The sequence below is a fragment of the Mercurialis annua genome, linkage group LG4 (assembly GCF_937616625.2).
Source record: "Mercurialis annua linkage group LG4, ddMerAnnu1.2, whole genome shotgun sequence".
In the NCBI taxonomy this organism is placed as follows: Eukaryota; Viridiplantae; Streptophyta; class Magnoliopsida; order Malpighiales; family Euphorbiaceae; genus Mercurialis; species Mercurialis annua.
This window is the reverse complement of record NC_065573.1, coordinates 23392249-23409798: the sequence shown is the minus strand read 5'-3', so window position 1 is coordinate 23409798 and position 17550 is coordinate 23392249. Positions and strand designations below refer to the sequence as shown.

Below are 17550 nucleotides of genomic sequence, written 5' to 3'. Positions count from 1 at the left end.
GAATGGGTTTTGCCCATTTATTTTTTGTATCTTTTGCCTCACAAAGGACGACAAATATCTGAAAATATGTTGTATGCATATTTTGTTATAGTTTTATAAAAATGAATAAAATAAATTATAAGATGAATTTATTAAATGTATAAATTGAATATTTATTCATGGTAAAAGGTACAAAAAAGTTGTAATTTTCACAAAGTACATATCAACCTTTTTATTATTTGAGTACAATTAAGTCCTCTTTGTTTTTAAATAGAACAAATAACCTCTTTCGTCCAACACTATTAGAAACACTCGTTAATAGTTGACATATCTCTCATAATTATATACGAAAAAAGTTCAAAATATTTATCAAAAATGTGAGGGAATAATGTCCAAAAAATATTTTGAAAAGGTTTAATTGTTCAATTTTAAAAGTATAATGACTTAATTGTGCCCAAAAAAATAAAAAGTCTGATTTGTGCATTGATTAATAGGGTTGTAAATGAATTAAACCTGATTTATTTGGAATGTAGAATCTATTGAGTTTTGAAATCATAAGCTGACTCATTTTTTTTTAAAATAGTGTTTACTAGTTTATTGGTTATTTATTTAAAAATTCCATTAAAAGCATACATTGATAATTCAATTTTATCCTTTCTAGTTAATTTATATTTATATTTAAAAGATCTTAAAAAACATTAAATAACTATTTAATTGAAATATTTTAGCTATTAGGTGGGATTTCAATAATAAGTTTATGATTTCTAACACATTCAATACGCTAATACTATTCAATTTGACGTAAATAATATAGACAACACTAAAATATTTAGCACACTCATATCAACCTATAAACAATTCAACATGAACAATACTGCTGGCTTCAAGTCTCCTTCATACAAGTGATAGAATGAAATTCCTAATTAGGTTTAACAGGTCAAAAAACAATCCTACCAAAACGCATAGGATACATAAAGAAAATAAAGATATGTTACATAACAATTTATCTATATTATATACACACAAAATTATATGAAAGGAGCATCTCAACTATATAGTGAGGGAAAATCGGCTTTTAACGACTAAAAATTCTCTCGATATAGTTCGATTTTCTTAGAGTATATATATATATTCTTGTCATGAAGTTAAAAATATAAACAAAAGATCGATTCACTCTTTATGGATCAAAATCTCATTAAAGTCACTTTCAGCTTCTTTTTTTTGACAATTTAATCTATAATTTATCTACTTCGGATCATTTCTAACTCCTGAGTTGTACCATTTGTCTATTCAGGGGTTGAAATGATATAAAATGAATAAATTATGGATTTAATTGTCAAAAGGGGCTAAAAGTAATGTTTTTTGAAATTTAGATCCATGCTGAGGAAGTGAATTGATCCTTTGACCTTAAAAACTATATAGCAAAAGTATTTTGCATTTATGATTTAAGACTTTCTTGATCACCTAAAGACAATGACAATGATCATGATCATCATCATCAATGATGCAATGCTGACCTCCAATCAAGACTCTCTTCTAAATAATCCTTTTGTACTTCTTTAGGAGGAATGAAGCAATCCAACGACAATCCTTCGACATTAAACGCGAAATCATCGATACTCCAACTCTCCTCCATACGCGTGATGGAAAGTCCCGACTTCAAATTGTCTCCGAATCTTGTGATCATCACACTAGAATGACCTCCGTGTGCGATCATCACGCTTTCTACCGTCCGATAGTCCTCAATTTTCGTTGCGATTGTGGTTTCCCAGTATGTCGGATAAGTTCCGGGAGATTGAATTCTTGTTAAGTATGAGTCCTCTAGATAGACTAGTAGGCCACTTCTTTGACTAAAGTAGCCAAAAATCACATGCTTGATCATTTCCGCTGTGCTATCGCTTCGATCTGATAGGTCAGCTTGTTCAGCTGATAATTTAAGTACAAAACAATCAATTCCTGATATGCATTTTTCTCCCATGTATTGTGCTTGGGAAAATATTGCTGATATTGTCATAGGATCTAGTCCCTGCATGAAAAGTTATGCAAATATTTGTTGTAATAATAGAAATATTGTGAAAAAAATCGATGTGAAGCTCAAGAAAAATCGTTGTAATTCGACCTATTCGATTACCCTTTTTACGTTGTAGTAAAAAAATGCGGAATGATAAAATACAACAAATGTGTACTAAGGTAACTAGCTAACAATTGCTTTGACCTTTCAACCATATTTGCTCTACAATTTCACTTTGGTTTCAATTACTTTGTTGAAGATAATACATTTTACTCCACATGTGCTTTAAGCTGAAGGAAATACATGAAAGTAACATTTCTACGCATTAATAAACCTCACTTAATTTTTAACTCTCTTTTCAATCATTTTTTGGTTTGATTCTATGAAGAAAATAACAAAAACAAAAGATAAATACGAATTTACATTCTAAACATTCATAATATATCTAATAAAAGAGATTCTGTTCCAATTCTCGTTCGAATCTACTCTTCTCCAAGATATATGTTCTGTGCCTAAATTAAACATTATTGTCAAAAGTAATTTAAGTATTTTCTATAAAACTGCATTTAAAAAAAATAGAGATCAATTTCAGTGAGAAATATCTAAATTTAAACATCACATTCCTATCATTAAAATATAAATATGGAAATCCTATGAAGTGCAGTTTCAATTGTTAACTTGCAATTACTCAAAAATGTAAATATTTTAGTATTTTTTTTCACAGAAATAAACTAAATGGATTGATTCCTCTGAAGTTTTGACTTAAATGGAAGCAAGATCCGGCATATGGGAGTAGTTGGATCTGAATTCAGGTAAAATTAGGTACCAAATTAACATAGACCCATTAGTACCTATATATATATACTATCTAGTTGCATATGTGACAATTGACATATGCCTAGGTAAGAATACTCCATCTTAGCCTACACATGACATCAAAAAGAATTACAAACCTTCAGAATATAATGATATATTTCTGTACACAAGTTTGAAAAAAAAAAAAAAACTAGTAACAGCCCGGTTTCAGTTTTGAGCCAAAAACCGAATTGAAATCGAACTGATGGTTCCAAAAATCAAAATCAAAGCCATATTTTTTGATTTTATATCAGCATTGAAACTAAATCTTTTAATCAAGTTTGAATAAACATATAGTCTCTTTGGTCCGACTACGGGTCCTGAATTCAAGTTCCCCTTCAAAAATTTCCCATCCAGTGATGAAATGTTTTTAAAAAATATCAATTATTGTCATTTCCATATAGTTAGCTTTCTAGCTCATATTTATTAAATAAATCCATATCCATACTCATACATTTTATAGATTGTCTAATAAGGATATCAATCAGTATTTGGTTCGGTTCAGAAGTGAATTTTTCAAAAATCAATAGGTTTTTAAAGGAAATAGAAACTAATTGTTTTTAAAATTAAAAAAAATTAGAAATGAAATTGAGACGAAATAGTATTATGTTACATGTTTCAACTACTTGAGTAATAAATATCTAATATCTGTATATATAATTATATTATACTGATAGTTTGACTTTTTTTTTTCCTTCAATTTTTTGGCTTTCTAAAATTGAAACCAAACAAAATTTGTAAAAAATCATAATAAAGAAACTAAACTTATTATTTTTAGTTGAAACGGTTCAATTTGGTCCACACACCTTGTCACTAGTCACTAGCCTAGCCAAGACCTTGATGTGGCTAGTTAAATATGCATTCAATAACTAAAGCTGCCCCACTTCTACTGCAATAGATTCTAGTACAAATTCTTGAAATAAAATATCTCTATTAATTCTGATGGAAAATAAAAAATACTAGTATAAATATAATTTTGTAATTACTTGCCTGAAGAGCTCGGCGCAGAGGCCGGACGCTGCCTTTCGCTGCGTGTGAATCGAGCCACGGAGTATGGCGCCAAGCCACATTGCCATCACTACCAGCTACAACCTTTTGGCCACTAACAACTAGCTCAATGAGCCATTTATTAGGGACCATTTGCCACATAACAAAGCATCCCTTTTGCGCATCTCCTCCGTTGGCTCCAGCCGACAAGCTAGGTGAGCCACCTAGCTCATCCACCATAGACATTGACACTTTCCCTGTAGTAAAAATATTTTTCACCGTTCCTTCCAATTTCCGGCAACCGGTGGCAGCGGTGAAGTGTTGTATGATGTATTGAGCTGATGATGATACCTGTAATTATTAAATTTGGTATAGTCATTAATAAATTAAATAGAGGTATTTTATTTTCATTACAAGTCTAATCACAAATAAATTATACTTCTACTTTGTGGCAATAATGCTTGAATGCAATCAATGATATAAATGAAAAGAGTTGGCTTCTCTTAATGAATTCAACCTTCATCATTAATTGCTTGTATTCAAATTGATAGGTTTATATGGTTTACACTTTACATGCATATTGAGCAATTAGTCTATAAATTTGTAATTGAGATCAGCCTATAAATGTGAGACCAATGGAAATTATTTTATAAATATGATCAGGCATCTAAAATAAAAATACAGTCTATAACTTTGGGCAGATTTAAATTAGTTTATGAATTTGAGAAATCGAACATAAAAATTAATTTACAAATTTTAGACAGTGAAAAAGTATTATACGTTTATACTACATCTATCCCAATTTAGAAACATAGTAGCATTTCTTAGTACTGTTTTAAGTTATATTTTCTCTTTTATTCCTCATCATCTTTTCTAAATGAATTATCAATACTTTAAAAATAATTTACAAGACATTATTAAAAAAATCAAATTTATGAATGTATTATAACATACTATTAAATATAGTAATATTGTTTTTAAAATAAGACGAGAGGAACTAATAGTTTGTCCTTTTTTCAGTTATTTGTAAAAATTAAACAAAATAATACTTTTTCTATTTCTCAACACAATCGTCCATTTTCTGTTTCTTATTATATACTTGTTAAATACTATAATTATTTAGTTTTTTTTATTGATAAAGCAATAAATATTAGACTTTAAATAAGGATAATATAAGAAAACTGTTATAAAGTAATTTAGCAATGGACTAATATTACCAAATAAGAAAAACAAAAACAAAAATGGACAATTCTATTATAATGAATGGTGTATCACGGTCTTAATTAAAGAATATAAAATTAATTACCAAATCTAACTAACTTTTAAAAATACCTTAATCAAAATTAAATATTATTCCATTTGTGAAACATCATTTTCATTGCTTTTAGATTGAACTTCCAACTTTTACTTAATAAAAACAACTAAATTGAGTGAGTGAGACTCACATCAGATTATTAATTTAGAAGTAAAAAGGCAATCCAAGCACAAGAAAACACACTAATTACTCTCTAAAAGCCACATTACTTACACCTTTTTTAACCTTAGAGAACATATATAAATAAAATAAAAGGACCCACATGGTATTAGTACACAGTTCAGAGTCCTTTTTTGGATTCTTTCATGGTGGGAGAGCAATGGACATGACCTAGTAGTGGGTTATTTGAGATGCACATTTCTCACTAGCACATGAAAATCCAAACATAAATATATATCATTCATATTTATTCTATATGGCAAAAGGAGTTATTTTGGTCATCAAGACTCACTCTCTTGAACCGAAATTCCAAATTACAATTAAATTTCGAAATGTGAACCATCCGCAAGCCTACATACATAGCCAGCAGCTCAGTCTTAACCATTCCATTTATTAAAAAAAAAACGGAATTTGAAACCGCGACCATGACACACAGATGGCCAAAAAGTTATTGAATGATCGCTACTATAGATAAAATTCTAATATTAACCAAACATGAGAAACATCACAAAACAATTGGATTTCCGTACGAAACAAAGTAAAAGTTGAAGAAAAAAAAAAGCATTACATGAATGAATAAAAAAACCTGATTAACGGGAAGTTTAGGATGGAGAGAGACAGGAAAAAGCGGGCAAGCAAGAACACTGAGTAAAATCTTGAGGTCAGATTTTTTGTGAAAGAGAAGCAGAGGAAAATGAGCCTTGAGCCAGTTCTTCCATGAATGAGGTTTTTTAGAAGAGTTAGCTCTATTTTGTTGATCTTCTTCATTTGTTGGCTCCTCTGACAATGGTGCAAGCCTGCTATTATTATTATTCATCATTATTTTTTCTTTTTTTCTGATGAAGAAGAAGAAGAAGAGCAGTGGGAGATGTTGGAAAATTGAGAGTGGAAGTTTTACTTTAAACAGATACTCTTCTCTCTCTTTTATCTTCCTCTGCTCTTTGCTTCTTCACTTTTCCCACTCGCTATTTTTGGTGCGTGGGGTGTCCATATTAAATAGAGAATGTCTTACGCCTTTTTTGCTTTTTTCTTTTATTTTTCATATTAATCCTATCTCAATTTCCAAAAGGAAAATGGTTACAAATTTATTTTTAAAATTAACTTGTGGATTTAAAGATTTTATTATCTAAATTGTTTTATAAAACCAAAAAATAATAACATTAATAGTCTATTATTCATAAAAAAATGATGAATTTAGGAAGTGAAATGTTAAATGAAAAATGACGGATTTTATCTCTGTCATTAATCGCATTGCCTTGTTGAAAAAATTAGTTTAATTGAATATCTAGTCAGTTTTTGGTTCAATCGATCAGCCTAGTTTATTTTACATTGATTTCTTAGTCAAGATACTTGATAATTTAATATTTGCATTTTGGTTGTTCGTTTTTTCCAGATATCATCTAATGTTTGATAAAATTGTTTTAATTAATTCAGATCAAGTCGGATAAAATATAAAAGACAATAACATTTTTTTATAAATAATTAAAAGTTTTATGTATATTTAAAGTTTGCATTTAAGATCTCTAGTTGAGGAAAAAGACGATTTGGTCATTCCATTCCAACTTCACTCCTTGATTTTAGTTTATTGTTTTAAATTTTAAAAAAGGATCAAAAGAAAGTTATACTAATAATTAGACCACATTAAAATTAATAATGATAGTTAACAATTAAAACATTTTAAGGATAATGAGAAGACATGATGACATTCACAAGTGATACTTGGCAATTATTATTATTATGCACAAGACAAATATTCGTTTAGGTTGATTAGAGCCTCTTAACTAGAATTGGAACTTGCTAAGTACTTATTTTAATTTTTTGGTGGATACACTCTGTTTAGTACTCACATTTTATTAAGAAATTATTCTATCAAAATTATCAATAGAAATTACACACCTATTTCATAATTCTCTATTATATATTTATTATTTTATTATTTTATTTTCAATTAATACTAAATACATGGATCCAACATAATTGATCAAGAATAAGAGATCACTCAAATGGCAGCGTAACAATCCTGATTCGACTAGTTAGATTAATTGTCATGTTTAATCTATTAGTTTAATAATCTAACTTTATTTAATAGTTGATTGAGAGTATTATTAGTTACTCATATTTTCACACTTTCAATACGAAATATTACGACACATGTGCTAAACAACTTTATCTTAAAGATCATGGGATTAAATTCTCCCTTAAATACAAAATATCTTTCATTCCCAAATGATAAAAAAAAAGAGAACTGTTTTTATAATTCATTATGTATGACAATAGCACAAAATATTTTTCATTCCCAAATTATATGTATGTATTTATTGAATTGTATTAAATTTTTTACAATATGTACAAATACAGATCTAAACTTTTTCCAGGCGATCCTTTAAGCTTTTATAAAAAAAAATATCTCTAAATTTAAATTTGATACAATATCTCTTAAAAAATTAAAATCGATGTAAATCAATTTTTCGGAATAACTATGTTTATTATTATCGTGGAAATAGTTTATTATGGAAATGGCGCGTGGAGATAATAGTATGTACGTAAAAGTGTATATAGTGGAATATGGTTAAGAAAGGAGCTTTAAAGGGAGGCAAGGCGGGCGGCGTGTCCACATCTTTTCTAATTTGCAATTATAACTTTTCTGGTACGTTTGGTGCAATTTTTAGAATACCTTATTTTTCTATTTTTCTATCCCTTTTTTAGACAAAATTCTGATTTACAACTACAAATTGTACACATATTGATGATGCTCCCTCTTTTCCAAGCCTTGTTATTGATTATGATAAGTTTAAATTATAATACTATAAGTTATATTATTCGATTTAAAATAATATCTTTTAATTTTCATTTGTCAAATGTACATTTTTAATGTATTTATATTATCAAAAAATTCAACTTTTATATATTTGATTCTCTTTAAAAGGATATAGGCAAAACGAATCACATCTTATTGTTCAAAACATGAATGAGTGACACGTGAATGATGTGGCACCCATTCATTGATACAATTTGTTGAGATGTAAGTCATTTTTAACCAATAAATGTGTGAAACTTCAGCACCATATATGAATTTGGGGGAAAATGAAAGTTGGTGTATTCTAATGAGAGGTTTTAAAGAACGTGATTAAATTGAAAAAACGTGTAAAGTTGGTGAATTTTTATGGCATTAATCCTTAATGTAACGGCTGCACAAATCACTCGTCTAATATAAATTAGTCATCTCCAAATATTTATTTTATTTATTCTTAAATTGTGTCTATATTAAATTAAAAAAATCAATGAAGGGTACACTATTTTTTCAATTTCTCATGTTTGATTATTATTATTATTATTATTATTATTATTATTATTATTATTATTATTATTATTATTATTATTAGAGCAACGGCTGCACAAATCACTCGTCTAAATAAAATAGTCATCTCCAAACAGTTATTTTATACATTCTTTTTTTATCAGTGTTATTTTATATATTCTTAAATTACAATTATATTAAATTAAAAAATCAATGAAGGGTACACTAGTTTGTTCAATTGCTCATGTTTGATTATTATTAATATTGTTATTATTATTTTAGTGTTTAATTGAGTTAAATTACTAAGCTAGACCATTAATTAGGACTTGAGAGTTGATTTTTTGTGAAATAGAACATCAATTGAAAGTTTGATGGGCAAATTGAACTCTTATACATTTACAAAATGATTAAGTCAGATAAGTATTGAACAACCAAATGTGAAAATCTAAATATTTAAGAAAAGTAAAGAAGATATGGACGCCCCAAAGCTGATAATGGAGCCCATTCAAACCTTTGCCATTACTTGGCCCAGCCCAGCCTATGACAAATGTTTGTTTGCGTTCTATTATTGATAAAAGGAAAAAGGGTCATTTATGCCTATAAAGTTTGACTCTACGATCAAATAAGCCTTCAACGTACAAAAAGGTTCAAATATACCCCAAATGTCTTAAAATGTTGACTATCAGGCCCTCAATTTGGACACATAAATGATACGTTAGGGGCCTGGTTTTCCAAATCGGGGGCCTTATTGTTCATTTTTAAGACGTTAGGGGTATTTTTGAACTTTTCTGAACGTTAAGGGTTTATTTGATCCTAAAGCCAAACCTTAAAGGCATAAATGACCCTTTTTGCTTGATAAAAATTGAAGCCGTGATTCGAATTATACAATAAATTAGTCGTATGTTCGCGTAATTGAGCGGAATAAATATGATATTATTTTTCAAATATTTTTGTTATAATATATTTTTAATTATATTTAAATAAAAAGTTTATTATATTAGCAACAGATAACAAACAAATAATCTTAATTTAAATAAGATATTCTTGAATGGTCTTAATCTAGAAACGATAGAATTAATTCGAATTATATTGACTACTCCTAACTTTTAATTTAAAACAACTAATATGCTATTTTTAATTGTTCATAATATTTTTTCTTAATTAAATTTTTTTTTAAAAGAACTTCAAACTATAAATAAATTAACTCTGCGAATGAACTATTTTTCTCTATATTCTCCATTTTGTAAACTTTTAAAATGGAACGGATTTTTTTAAAAAAACTAAAACATAATACAAATGAAATAAAAGTTCGGACACAAATATAAAAAATTTAAAAAAATCAGATATTATCTAATTTCATTTTTTATGAAAAAATAAATTAAAAAACTGAAGTAAAATTAATGGATAAACAAAGGCATACAAGAAGATAATATAGCTTGGAGTTTATCATGGTGAGAGTGAAAGGAAAATAAATTTAAGGAATAGTGTGTTCTTCTTATAATTTTAATAGTGATACTGATAGTGATAACTAAACTTATCCAATCCCTCACACTTTCTTCTTTATCCTTATCACATTTATTGTTTATAAACAGTCTATTTTACTCTCATATATTTTATTTTTTATTTTAAGTCGAGGAGAAATTCTCCCACAAAATTATTTATTGTGTAAAATTACAAACTGTGCATACGTGATACTACTGTAGGTTAATGAATATCATATTTTAATTGAAAAGGGTGAAGCGTTTTTAGGAGGATTTAAACTCACAATCTAATAATTTGTTGTCCGACCTAATTTGCACTAAACCGATTAATGACTCCTAGGCTATTTCCAACCCACTTTAAATTTAAAATTCTATTTTTTAGAAACAGAGTAACTTTCTTTCCAACCATAAATTGTATCTCCAATTTTAAATAAATTTTTCTCAAACAATAAACTCTATTTCCAACTCTAAAACCATATTTTAAAACTACACTATTTTATTATTTTAAAACTTAACTCAAATTGAGGAAAAAAAAATCATCAAATTGGCCAACTGATGTTGGTCATAACTCATGCTTAATGAGATTGCATTTTAAATGGATTAGGGTTGCTTCCGCTAAGTGATTCCAACTTAGCACTGCAAATAGATCCACTTGCATAATTAAAGAATCACAATCTTTACTAATCAAGTTGGTATTATAATTTGTTAAACAAGTCTCAAATTTATGATATCCATTATAAAAAGGACAAAAATCTACTAAATCAGATTTATAATTAAATTTTAAAGCTATAACTCTCATCTTTTATCAAAGAGCTATATCTCAAATGGTGTAAGCGTTCAACGACAATTTGCTAAGTCGTGAATTTATTTTTTCGACAATTTTTTTTCCTTCTCAATTATTCAAAAATAAATAACTCTCATATCTTAATACAAGATACAACCATTGTTTTTAAATGTTATTTTTAATATGCTAATATTAAATAATTAAAATCTTTTTAACAAATACTTTTTCGTTAAATTATAATAGACAATTAAATATTAATTTTAAAATTAATGAATAATAAATTTAATAAGATAATATTCTTAATTTTTTTATAAGATTAAGATGTTGTGAGATATGAGTATGCTTATTTTAAAAAGATAAATTTTACTCATGATTATTAGGGCTCACTTGGTTGGAAGTAAATACAGGAGGGAAATAAAATTTCCCGGAAAGTAAGAAATTTTATTCGCTTGATTCACTATTAAAATTTTATTTTCCAAAAAGTTAAGTGTTTGATCTCCTTTTAACTAGAGAATAGCAAACTTCATGTCAATAGAATTTTCTGAATATATTTTAATTATTTTTTTAAATTTAGCCTTGTCCAATTTTTAAAATTTTTTTTGTTCGTAGAATTAATTTTATATCATTATGTGCTCATTATACTGCCAACATCATTCATTTGATTTGTAGTGCTCTATCATGCATTTGAAGAATCATAAATATTAATTTTATAGTACTTTCTATAAAAATTGAAACAAGTAATTATATTAAAGTTCCTAAGAACTTAACTTTCCGAAAAATATACTTACCGGAAAATAATTTTAAATGGACTAAGTGAGACTTAAAAATTTATATTATTCTGATATTTTTAATTATACATTGTCATTATCAAGAAATAAAATAATAGTAGATATTTTTTGTTTTTTTAAGACATGACAAGTCAATATTTATCAACTAAACCCATGTGCTCCACATGGCAGTAGCTGATTGCCTAGCTTATTTCATTGTCAAAAAATTATATGTTTCCTTCAATAATAACTATATCTTGTTGTCGAGTATTCAATTAAGAATCTCAATAGCTTCTTGCTATAAATAGCAATCAAAATCATAATTTTCTATCCAATAACAAACTCCAAACACTCTTAACACTACTACTTCAAAACAAGTGTTACAAAATGACCGAGTTAATCCCGGGTCTTCCAGAAGAAATTGCACTAGAATGTCTGACTCGCTTTCACTACTCAACTCACCGAGTTGCATCCCGAGTTTGCAAAAACTGGAAATATCTTCTTCAAAGCAGAGACTTTTATTATCACCGTAAACAATCTTCACTTACCCATAAAGCTGCTTGCTTAATTCAATCACTTCCTTCTGACTCGTCTTCTAAACCGGTTTGCCCACCCAGATATGGGGTTACTCTGTTTGACCCGGTTAACGAGATATGGGAGCTGGTCGAACCGGTTCCTGAATACCCAGATGGGTTACCTTTGTTTTGCAAAGTTACTAGCTCTGAAGGTAAAGTTTTAGTGCTGGGTGGGTGGGACCCGGTGAGTTACGAGCCAGTGAGTCATGTTTTTGTGTATGATTTTGTGACTCGGAAGTGGAGGAAAGGCAAGGATATACCTGATAGTCGGTCTTTTTTTGCTGTGGGTGAGTTAGACGGGCGAGTTATAGTCGCGGGTGGGCATGATTTGAATAAAAACGCGCTGAGTTCTGCATGGGTTTATGATGTGACTCGGGATGAGTGGAGTGAGCTACCTCGGATGAGTCAAGAGCGAGATGAGTGCGAAGGAGTGGTAATTGGGTCTAAATTTTGGGTAGTGAGTGGATACAGAACCGAAAATCAAGGTGAATTTGAAGCAAGTGCTGAGTTCATTGACCTGGAAGCGAGTCAATGGAACCGAGTCGAAGATGCATGGAAGGAATCGGGGGTGAATGGATCCCCGAAGTCATGTCTTGGGGTGGACAAAAGTGGGAAATTGTTGAGTTGGGCTGGGCCTGACTCGGAAATTAAAGTCGGGGCTTGTGGAGTCCAAAGCGAGGAATGGGTTTTAGTATCTGGATCAGCTTATCTAGGTGGGCCACAAGAGTTTTTTTTCATGGAAGGGCAAAATGGGAAATGGAAAAAGTTGAATATTCCGGATGAGTTTTCTGGGTTTGCACAGTCAGCTTGCTTTGCTGAGATATAAAACTAATCTAAAATGCAATGTTTTTAAAACCGAGCTAACCCGACTACGCCGGTCAAGCCATAAACCTCTATGAAGCCGGTTTAATTTCCGGTCGGATTATAAAAACCTTGCTACAATGCACTCAAGAGTTGATCATAATAGAGTCCATATTTTTCATGTATATGTTCAATCAATGTCTTGTGTACTAAATGTACTGTAAAATTGTTGATGTACAAATTATATATAGTCAAGCTTCTTAGTTCTTATCCAAAATGACTCAGATCCATTGAATTGTATCTAAATTTCATTGCCCAGCAAGCATTCAATAAATGCTTAATTATCAATCTATTTCAATCAATCTATTTCATAAATTTGAAGTTATTGATCAGTTCTTGTGACCGAATTGATAATGTGGAATGGAATATAAAGTTGTAATTGATATTTAATTTAGAATTGATATAAATGAAATATCCCTTTTATTCTATTTTAAATATCATTTGCCCTTTGTATTTTAATCGGTTGGATATTTTATCTACATAACTTAAATAGTAAAGTATTTTTGCGGAAAGAAAATGTATTTGAGAACCATATTCCAATTTTTTTGAGAATTCGGATAAGAAATATTCACAATATATTGACTTTTAATATTTATATATAAGATTATTTTGTCTTTTAAATTAATTCTTAATCATTTTTAAAATGTGTGATTTAATACAAAAATTAAATTAGTAGTGCGGAAATATAAACAAATAACACAAAATATTTTAATTGTTCGGCAATTAGACTTCCATTCTCGAACAAAAGAATATGAACAATTCGCTAATCATAAAAAAGAATATGATATTAGTAGAGAACCGTCAAATAATATAATTTTAAAATATATCCCTTTACATAAAGTAAACTCAAAGGATAAGCGCTACAAAAATATCTCACACCTTACACACAATTGCTCTAAACTAGAATTGTCTCGTAACTTATGATTGACTACAAAAAACTCGTTATCATCAACTGTCAACGACTCTCAATATAAACTACATAAACCATATATTAACGAGTTATATTACGAGTCACGTACGAAGCACGTAAAGGACAATTAGTATTAAGTAAAAATATTGATAGTCGTTCCACTAAACGTAACAGGCACATAATGTCCAAAGTATCTAAACGATACATTACCGTTTCTAAAAAGAAATATATACTTCGATGGTAGAACAAACTTTCTACATTAGTGACTATTGGGATTGTACCACATTCTAATTCTTATTTTTTGGCATGGTGGAGTTTACAAGTTGGAGGGAAATATATTATAATATCTTCATGCTTATCAGTTACAGTACTTACAGCCAACTCAGTATAACTCAAAATTTAGTCAATATTCTGCAACACTTCAAATAACCAATTTCAAATCTTTCTGAAAAAAAAAACAATTCTCGGTATCTGCACAAAGAGGCTCGAACCTGAATTTTTTAGTAATTTAAATGAAATCACTAACAATTTCCAAACAAAAAAGATAGTAAAAAGGGCTTAAGAAATACAGATCAATACTAGTCACTAGCAACACAATCACATCCTAATTACTATAGAGAGTTGAAGATAAAAGATTCAATCATATGACAGCACTATGCAGCACACAATTAATAGGTAATTAGTCACCAACTCTAGAGAAACCACTACCAGCTCATGACAGTATATCAGACTCCTGGCCAAGGCAGATATCTTCCGTGATGCTCACTTCCTAATACGTATCAGTTACCTAGAATAGTCTAGGCTTTGGCTCCCGCTCCCGCTCCTACTTGGAGTCATACTTCGGCTCCTTGGGGCATAAGGAGACCTTGAAAGAGATCGCTCTCTATACCTTCCGTCTCTAGGAGAGTATGACCTATTATACATCACATGAGTGGACATTAGAAATCAGGAATATATATCATTGCTTTCGATTTTCATCTAAAGTAAGAGGGGTTACACTTGGCTTGATCAGAAAGAAACAAAAGATGGAACAAGCAATGTACCTTGAATGATGTCTTCTCCTAGGAGAACGGGAATAACAAACTGGACTACGAGAATAACTTCGTCCATAACGGGGCGAGCGTGAATTCCGCCGTGGAGAATGCCTGCGGTCATATGATCGTCCTCTGATGACAAATTGTATACATCAGTAATGGTAGCTCTCAGCTTTCAGGATCAGGAAACAAGTAAACATAAACAATAATCTCCTTGAATTTACTATGGTGACCAACAACGACTACCAAAAGGACCATCTCTGTCCAGCTGTAATTGCTACAGAGTACAGAGCGACTTTAGAGCTTAAGGACCCTCCAAAATACAAAAGCAGCTAAACTCGAACTAACGGGAGCGATAAATGCATCGGGGTCAGCAATTAACCCCTAACACACCCATCCGCCCCAGCCCACACAAATAAACTAGCATAATGCACAAAAAAGTAGTCGAGCTCCTTTTAATTTTATAAAATCATGAATGCCAAGCTTAAGAGCATTATGTTCATAACAGAAAAGGGAAAACCATCGTTACCTGATATGATCTCTTGACCTCATTTCTGATGGTTTCTTCCTATTTTCTTCGGCATAGACAACTGTGAGTTCCCGACCAAGAAAAATTTCACCATCCATATGATGCTTGGCGTCTGCAGCATCAGCTGGATCTACATATTGAACAAATCCAAAACCGCGAGGCTCCCTGTGGCATCCACACCCAAAAAAAACAAGTGAAGCAAAAACTGAAAAATACACATATAAACTAGCCTTATATGTGCTTAGACAGTCAGAAATAGACAAATATGGCTTTAACCTCCTTGGTGTAACATGGGCGATCATCATAACACTAGCCAACACCTCATACCATTAATATAAAAATAATAATGGCCGCTAACCTTGATGAAGCCAATATTTTATTTAAGTCGGATGTTCTTCAACACTTGAACTTCTCACGACTCTATTCAAACCCCACTAGGCTATTTTTCTTCATTCTTGGTGTATATTAAGATCATCTTGAACATTCTCTTAATACTTGATTGGTGTCTTCAAGTACTCTTATTACTTCAATGTTGTCTTCACCAATGTACCTCTTACTACTTCATTGGCTTCAAAATTTTAAATGAAAAACCAAATTCCAATAAACATTCCCATAATAAAAAACAATCCCATCGCCAAATGATTGTGAAAGACTAAGATGATCAACAAATTGACAGAAATATAAAAGTTCATCAATTTGACATAACTTGCAAGACAAAAATACTCGGACCAAATATCTTATGCTTACCCCGTATAATAGTCCCGAGGCAAATAAATGTCCTTCAGAGGACCAAACTGTCCAAAGGGTCTACGGAGATCCTCAGGCCTGTAAAAATCATTACAAAACAAAGCAAAAAAAGATTCATCAATAAAAATTTCTCAAAAGATACTCTTCCTTGAAAAAAGAAAAGAAAATACAACAGAGATAGCAAAACTTGACTTAATTGTTTCAGATTTTTAAGTCCAATGAAATTCATGTTCTATGTAGTGAAGATTAACAACAGACCCAAAGAAAGCCATAAAGCTACTCTTCAAAAGTGGGTTTGGAAAAATTCAATTCTTGTGTTTGGCAAGCTTATAAGCACCATAATTCAGTTTTTTCAAGTTAAAAACAACAATGATATTAAAATTATGACACAGTTTTCCCAAAACCCGACTCTATAAAACTCTTCCGCCTGATTAGTTCAAATTTCAAAATCAAAACCATTATCATAGTTTGATACTAGAAGCAAAGAGACAAGAGCAGACAAGACCTGCAATCATGACGAAGATTACGAACCAAAAGACTGGTAGGAAGATCCCGCGAACGTCCTCCGCCATAACGACCTCTTGGACTCGGACTCCGATATCTCCTTCCATAACCCCTAGAAGGAGGTGAACGGCTGTAACTATAGCTTCTTCCCCTCATTTTTATCAATCAGTACAACAAGACCTGCAACCATTGCCAGAATTCATTGTCAATAATAAATGCAAATTAGTGCATCAGCAGCAATTAAAACTCCTTAATTTTATCAATTTTAATTCCTCATTTTATGAGCTATATGAATTATATTCTTCTAATCCTCATAATTTTGGGCCAAATCTTCCACCACAATTTATAGAGATTATCAATCAATTTCTTACTTCTTTTGAGAAAAATAATACTTCCCAATTTTTAAATTAAACAATAATAAAAGACTAAAACAAACCCTAAACAGAAATAAAGCATATGACAAAGATTTGTAAATAATTTTGTAGGAATTTATATTAAAAGCAGCAAAATTATTAAGAGATTAATTTAATCTGTGATTAGTATAGGAATTGAATAAATAAATAAAAAACAAAATTCAAAACTTACAGGTACCTGATTTTGCTTGATGATTTTCAATTTCTCTTCTTTTTACAGACAAGAGCAGACCGTCCTTTGTTTTCTTGATCTTATATTTACTTCGAGAAGATTCTTATAAATTCATTATTGGAAAGGGTTCTTTTAACCTGCATCGCGACACAGTTTATCAGATAAGATC

At 30.0% G+C, this 17550-nt stretch overlaps 3 protein-coding genes across 5 annotated transcripts; 1 reads left to right on the top strand and 2 right to left on the bottom strand.

Moving 5' to 3' along the window:
- Positions 1–790: 790 nt before the first annotated feature.
- On the bottom strand, positions 791–6221 carry LOC126679536 (uncharacterized). Of its 2 annotated transcripts, none has more exons than XM_050374584.2 (3): positions 5875–6221; positions 3836–4183; positions 791–2005 (listed from the first exon to the last, which is right to left on the bottom strand). In XM_050374584.2, the coding sequence occupies exons 1-3, from the start codon at positions 6124–6126 to the stop codon at positions 1478–1480; spliced, it is 1128 nt and encodes a 375-aa protein (XP_050230541.1). In that variant the 5' UTR covers positions 6127–6221; the 3' UTR covers positions 791–1477. The 2 variants fall into 2 exon arrangements, with proteins under 2 accessions (XP_050230541.1, XP_050230542.1); XM_050374585.1 differs by having other exon boundaries at positions 5893–6218.
- A 5737-nt stretch (positions 6222–11958) lies between these two features.
- Positions 11959–13289, top strand: LOC126679340 (F-box/kelch-repeat protein At1g15670-like). Its single transcript, XM_050374355.2, has one exon. It carries the CDS (start codon positions 12024–12026, stop codon positions 13035–13037), a length of 1014 nt encoding a protein of 337 aa, XP_050230312.1. The 5' UTR covers positions 11959–12023; the 3' UTR covers positions 13038–13289.
- A 1165-nt stretch (positions 13290–14454) lies between these two features.
- LOC126679127 (serine/arginine-rich SC35-like splicing factor SCL33) lies at positions 14455–17495 on the bottom strand. 2 transcript variants are annotated; one of them, XM_050374068.2, is made up of 6 exons: positions 17388–17495; positions 16798–16976; positions 16293–16370; positions 15546–15710; positions 15026–15148; positions 14455–14895 (listed from the first exon to the last, which is right to left on the bottom strand). In XM_050374068.2, exons 2-6 carry the CDS (start codon positions 16950–16952, stop codon positions 14766–14768), a joined length of 651 nt encoding a protein of 216 aa, XP_050230025.1. In that variant the 5' UTR covers positions 16953–16976; positions 17388–17495; the 3' UTR covers positions 14455–14765. The 2 variants fall into 2 exon arrangements, with proteins under 2 accessions (XP_050230025.1, XP_050230026.1); XM_050374069.2 differs by having other exon boundaries at positions 17382–17474.
- Positions 17496–17550: the final 55 nt, after the last annotated feature.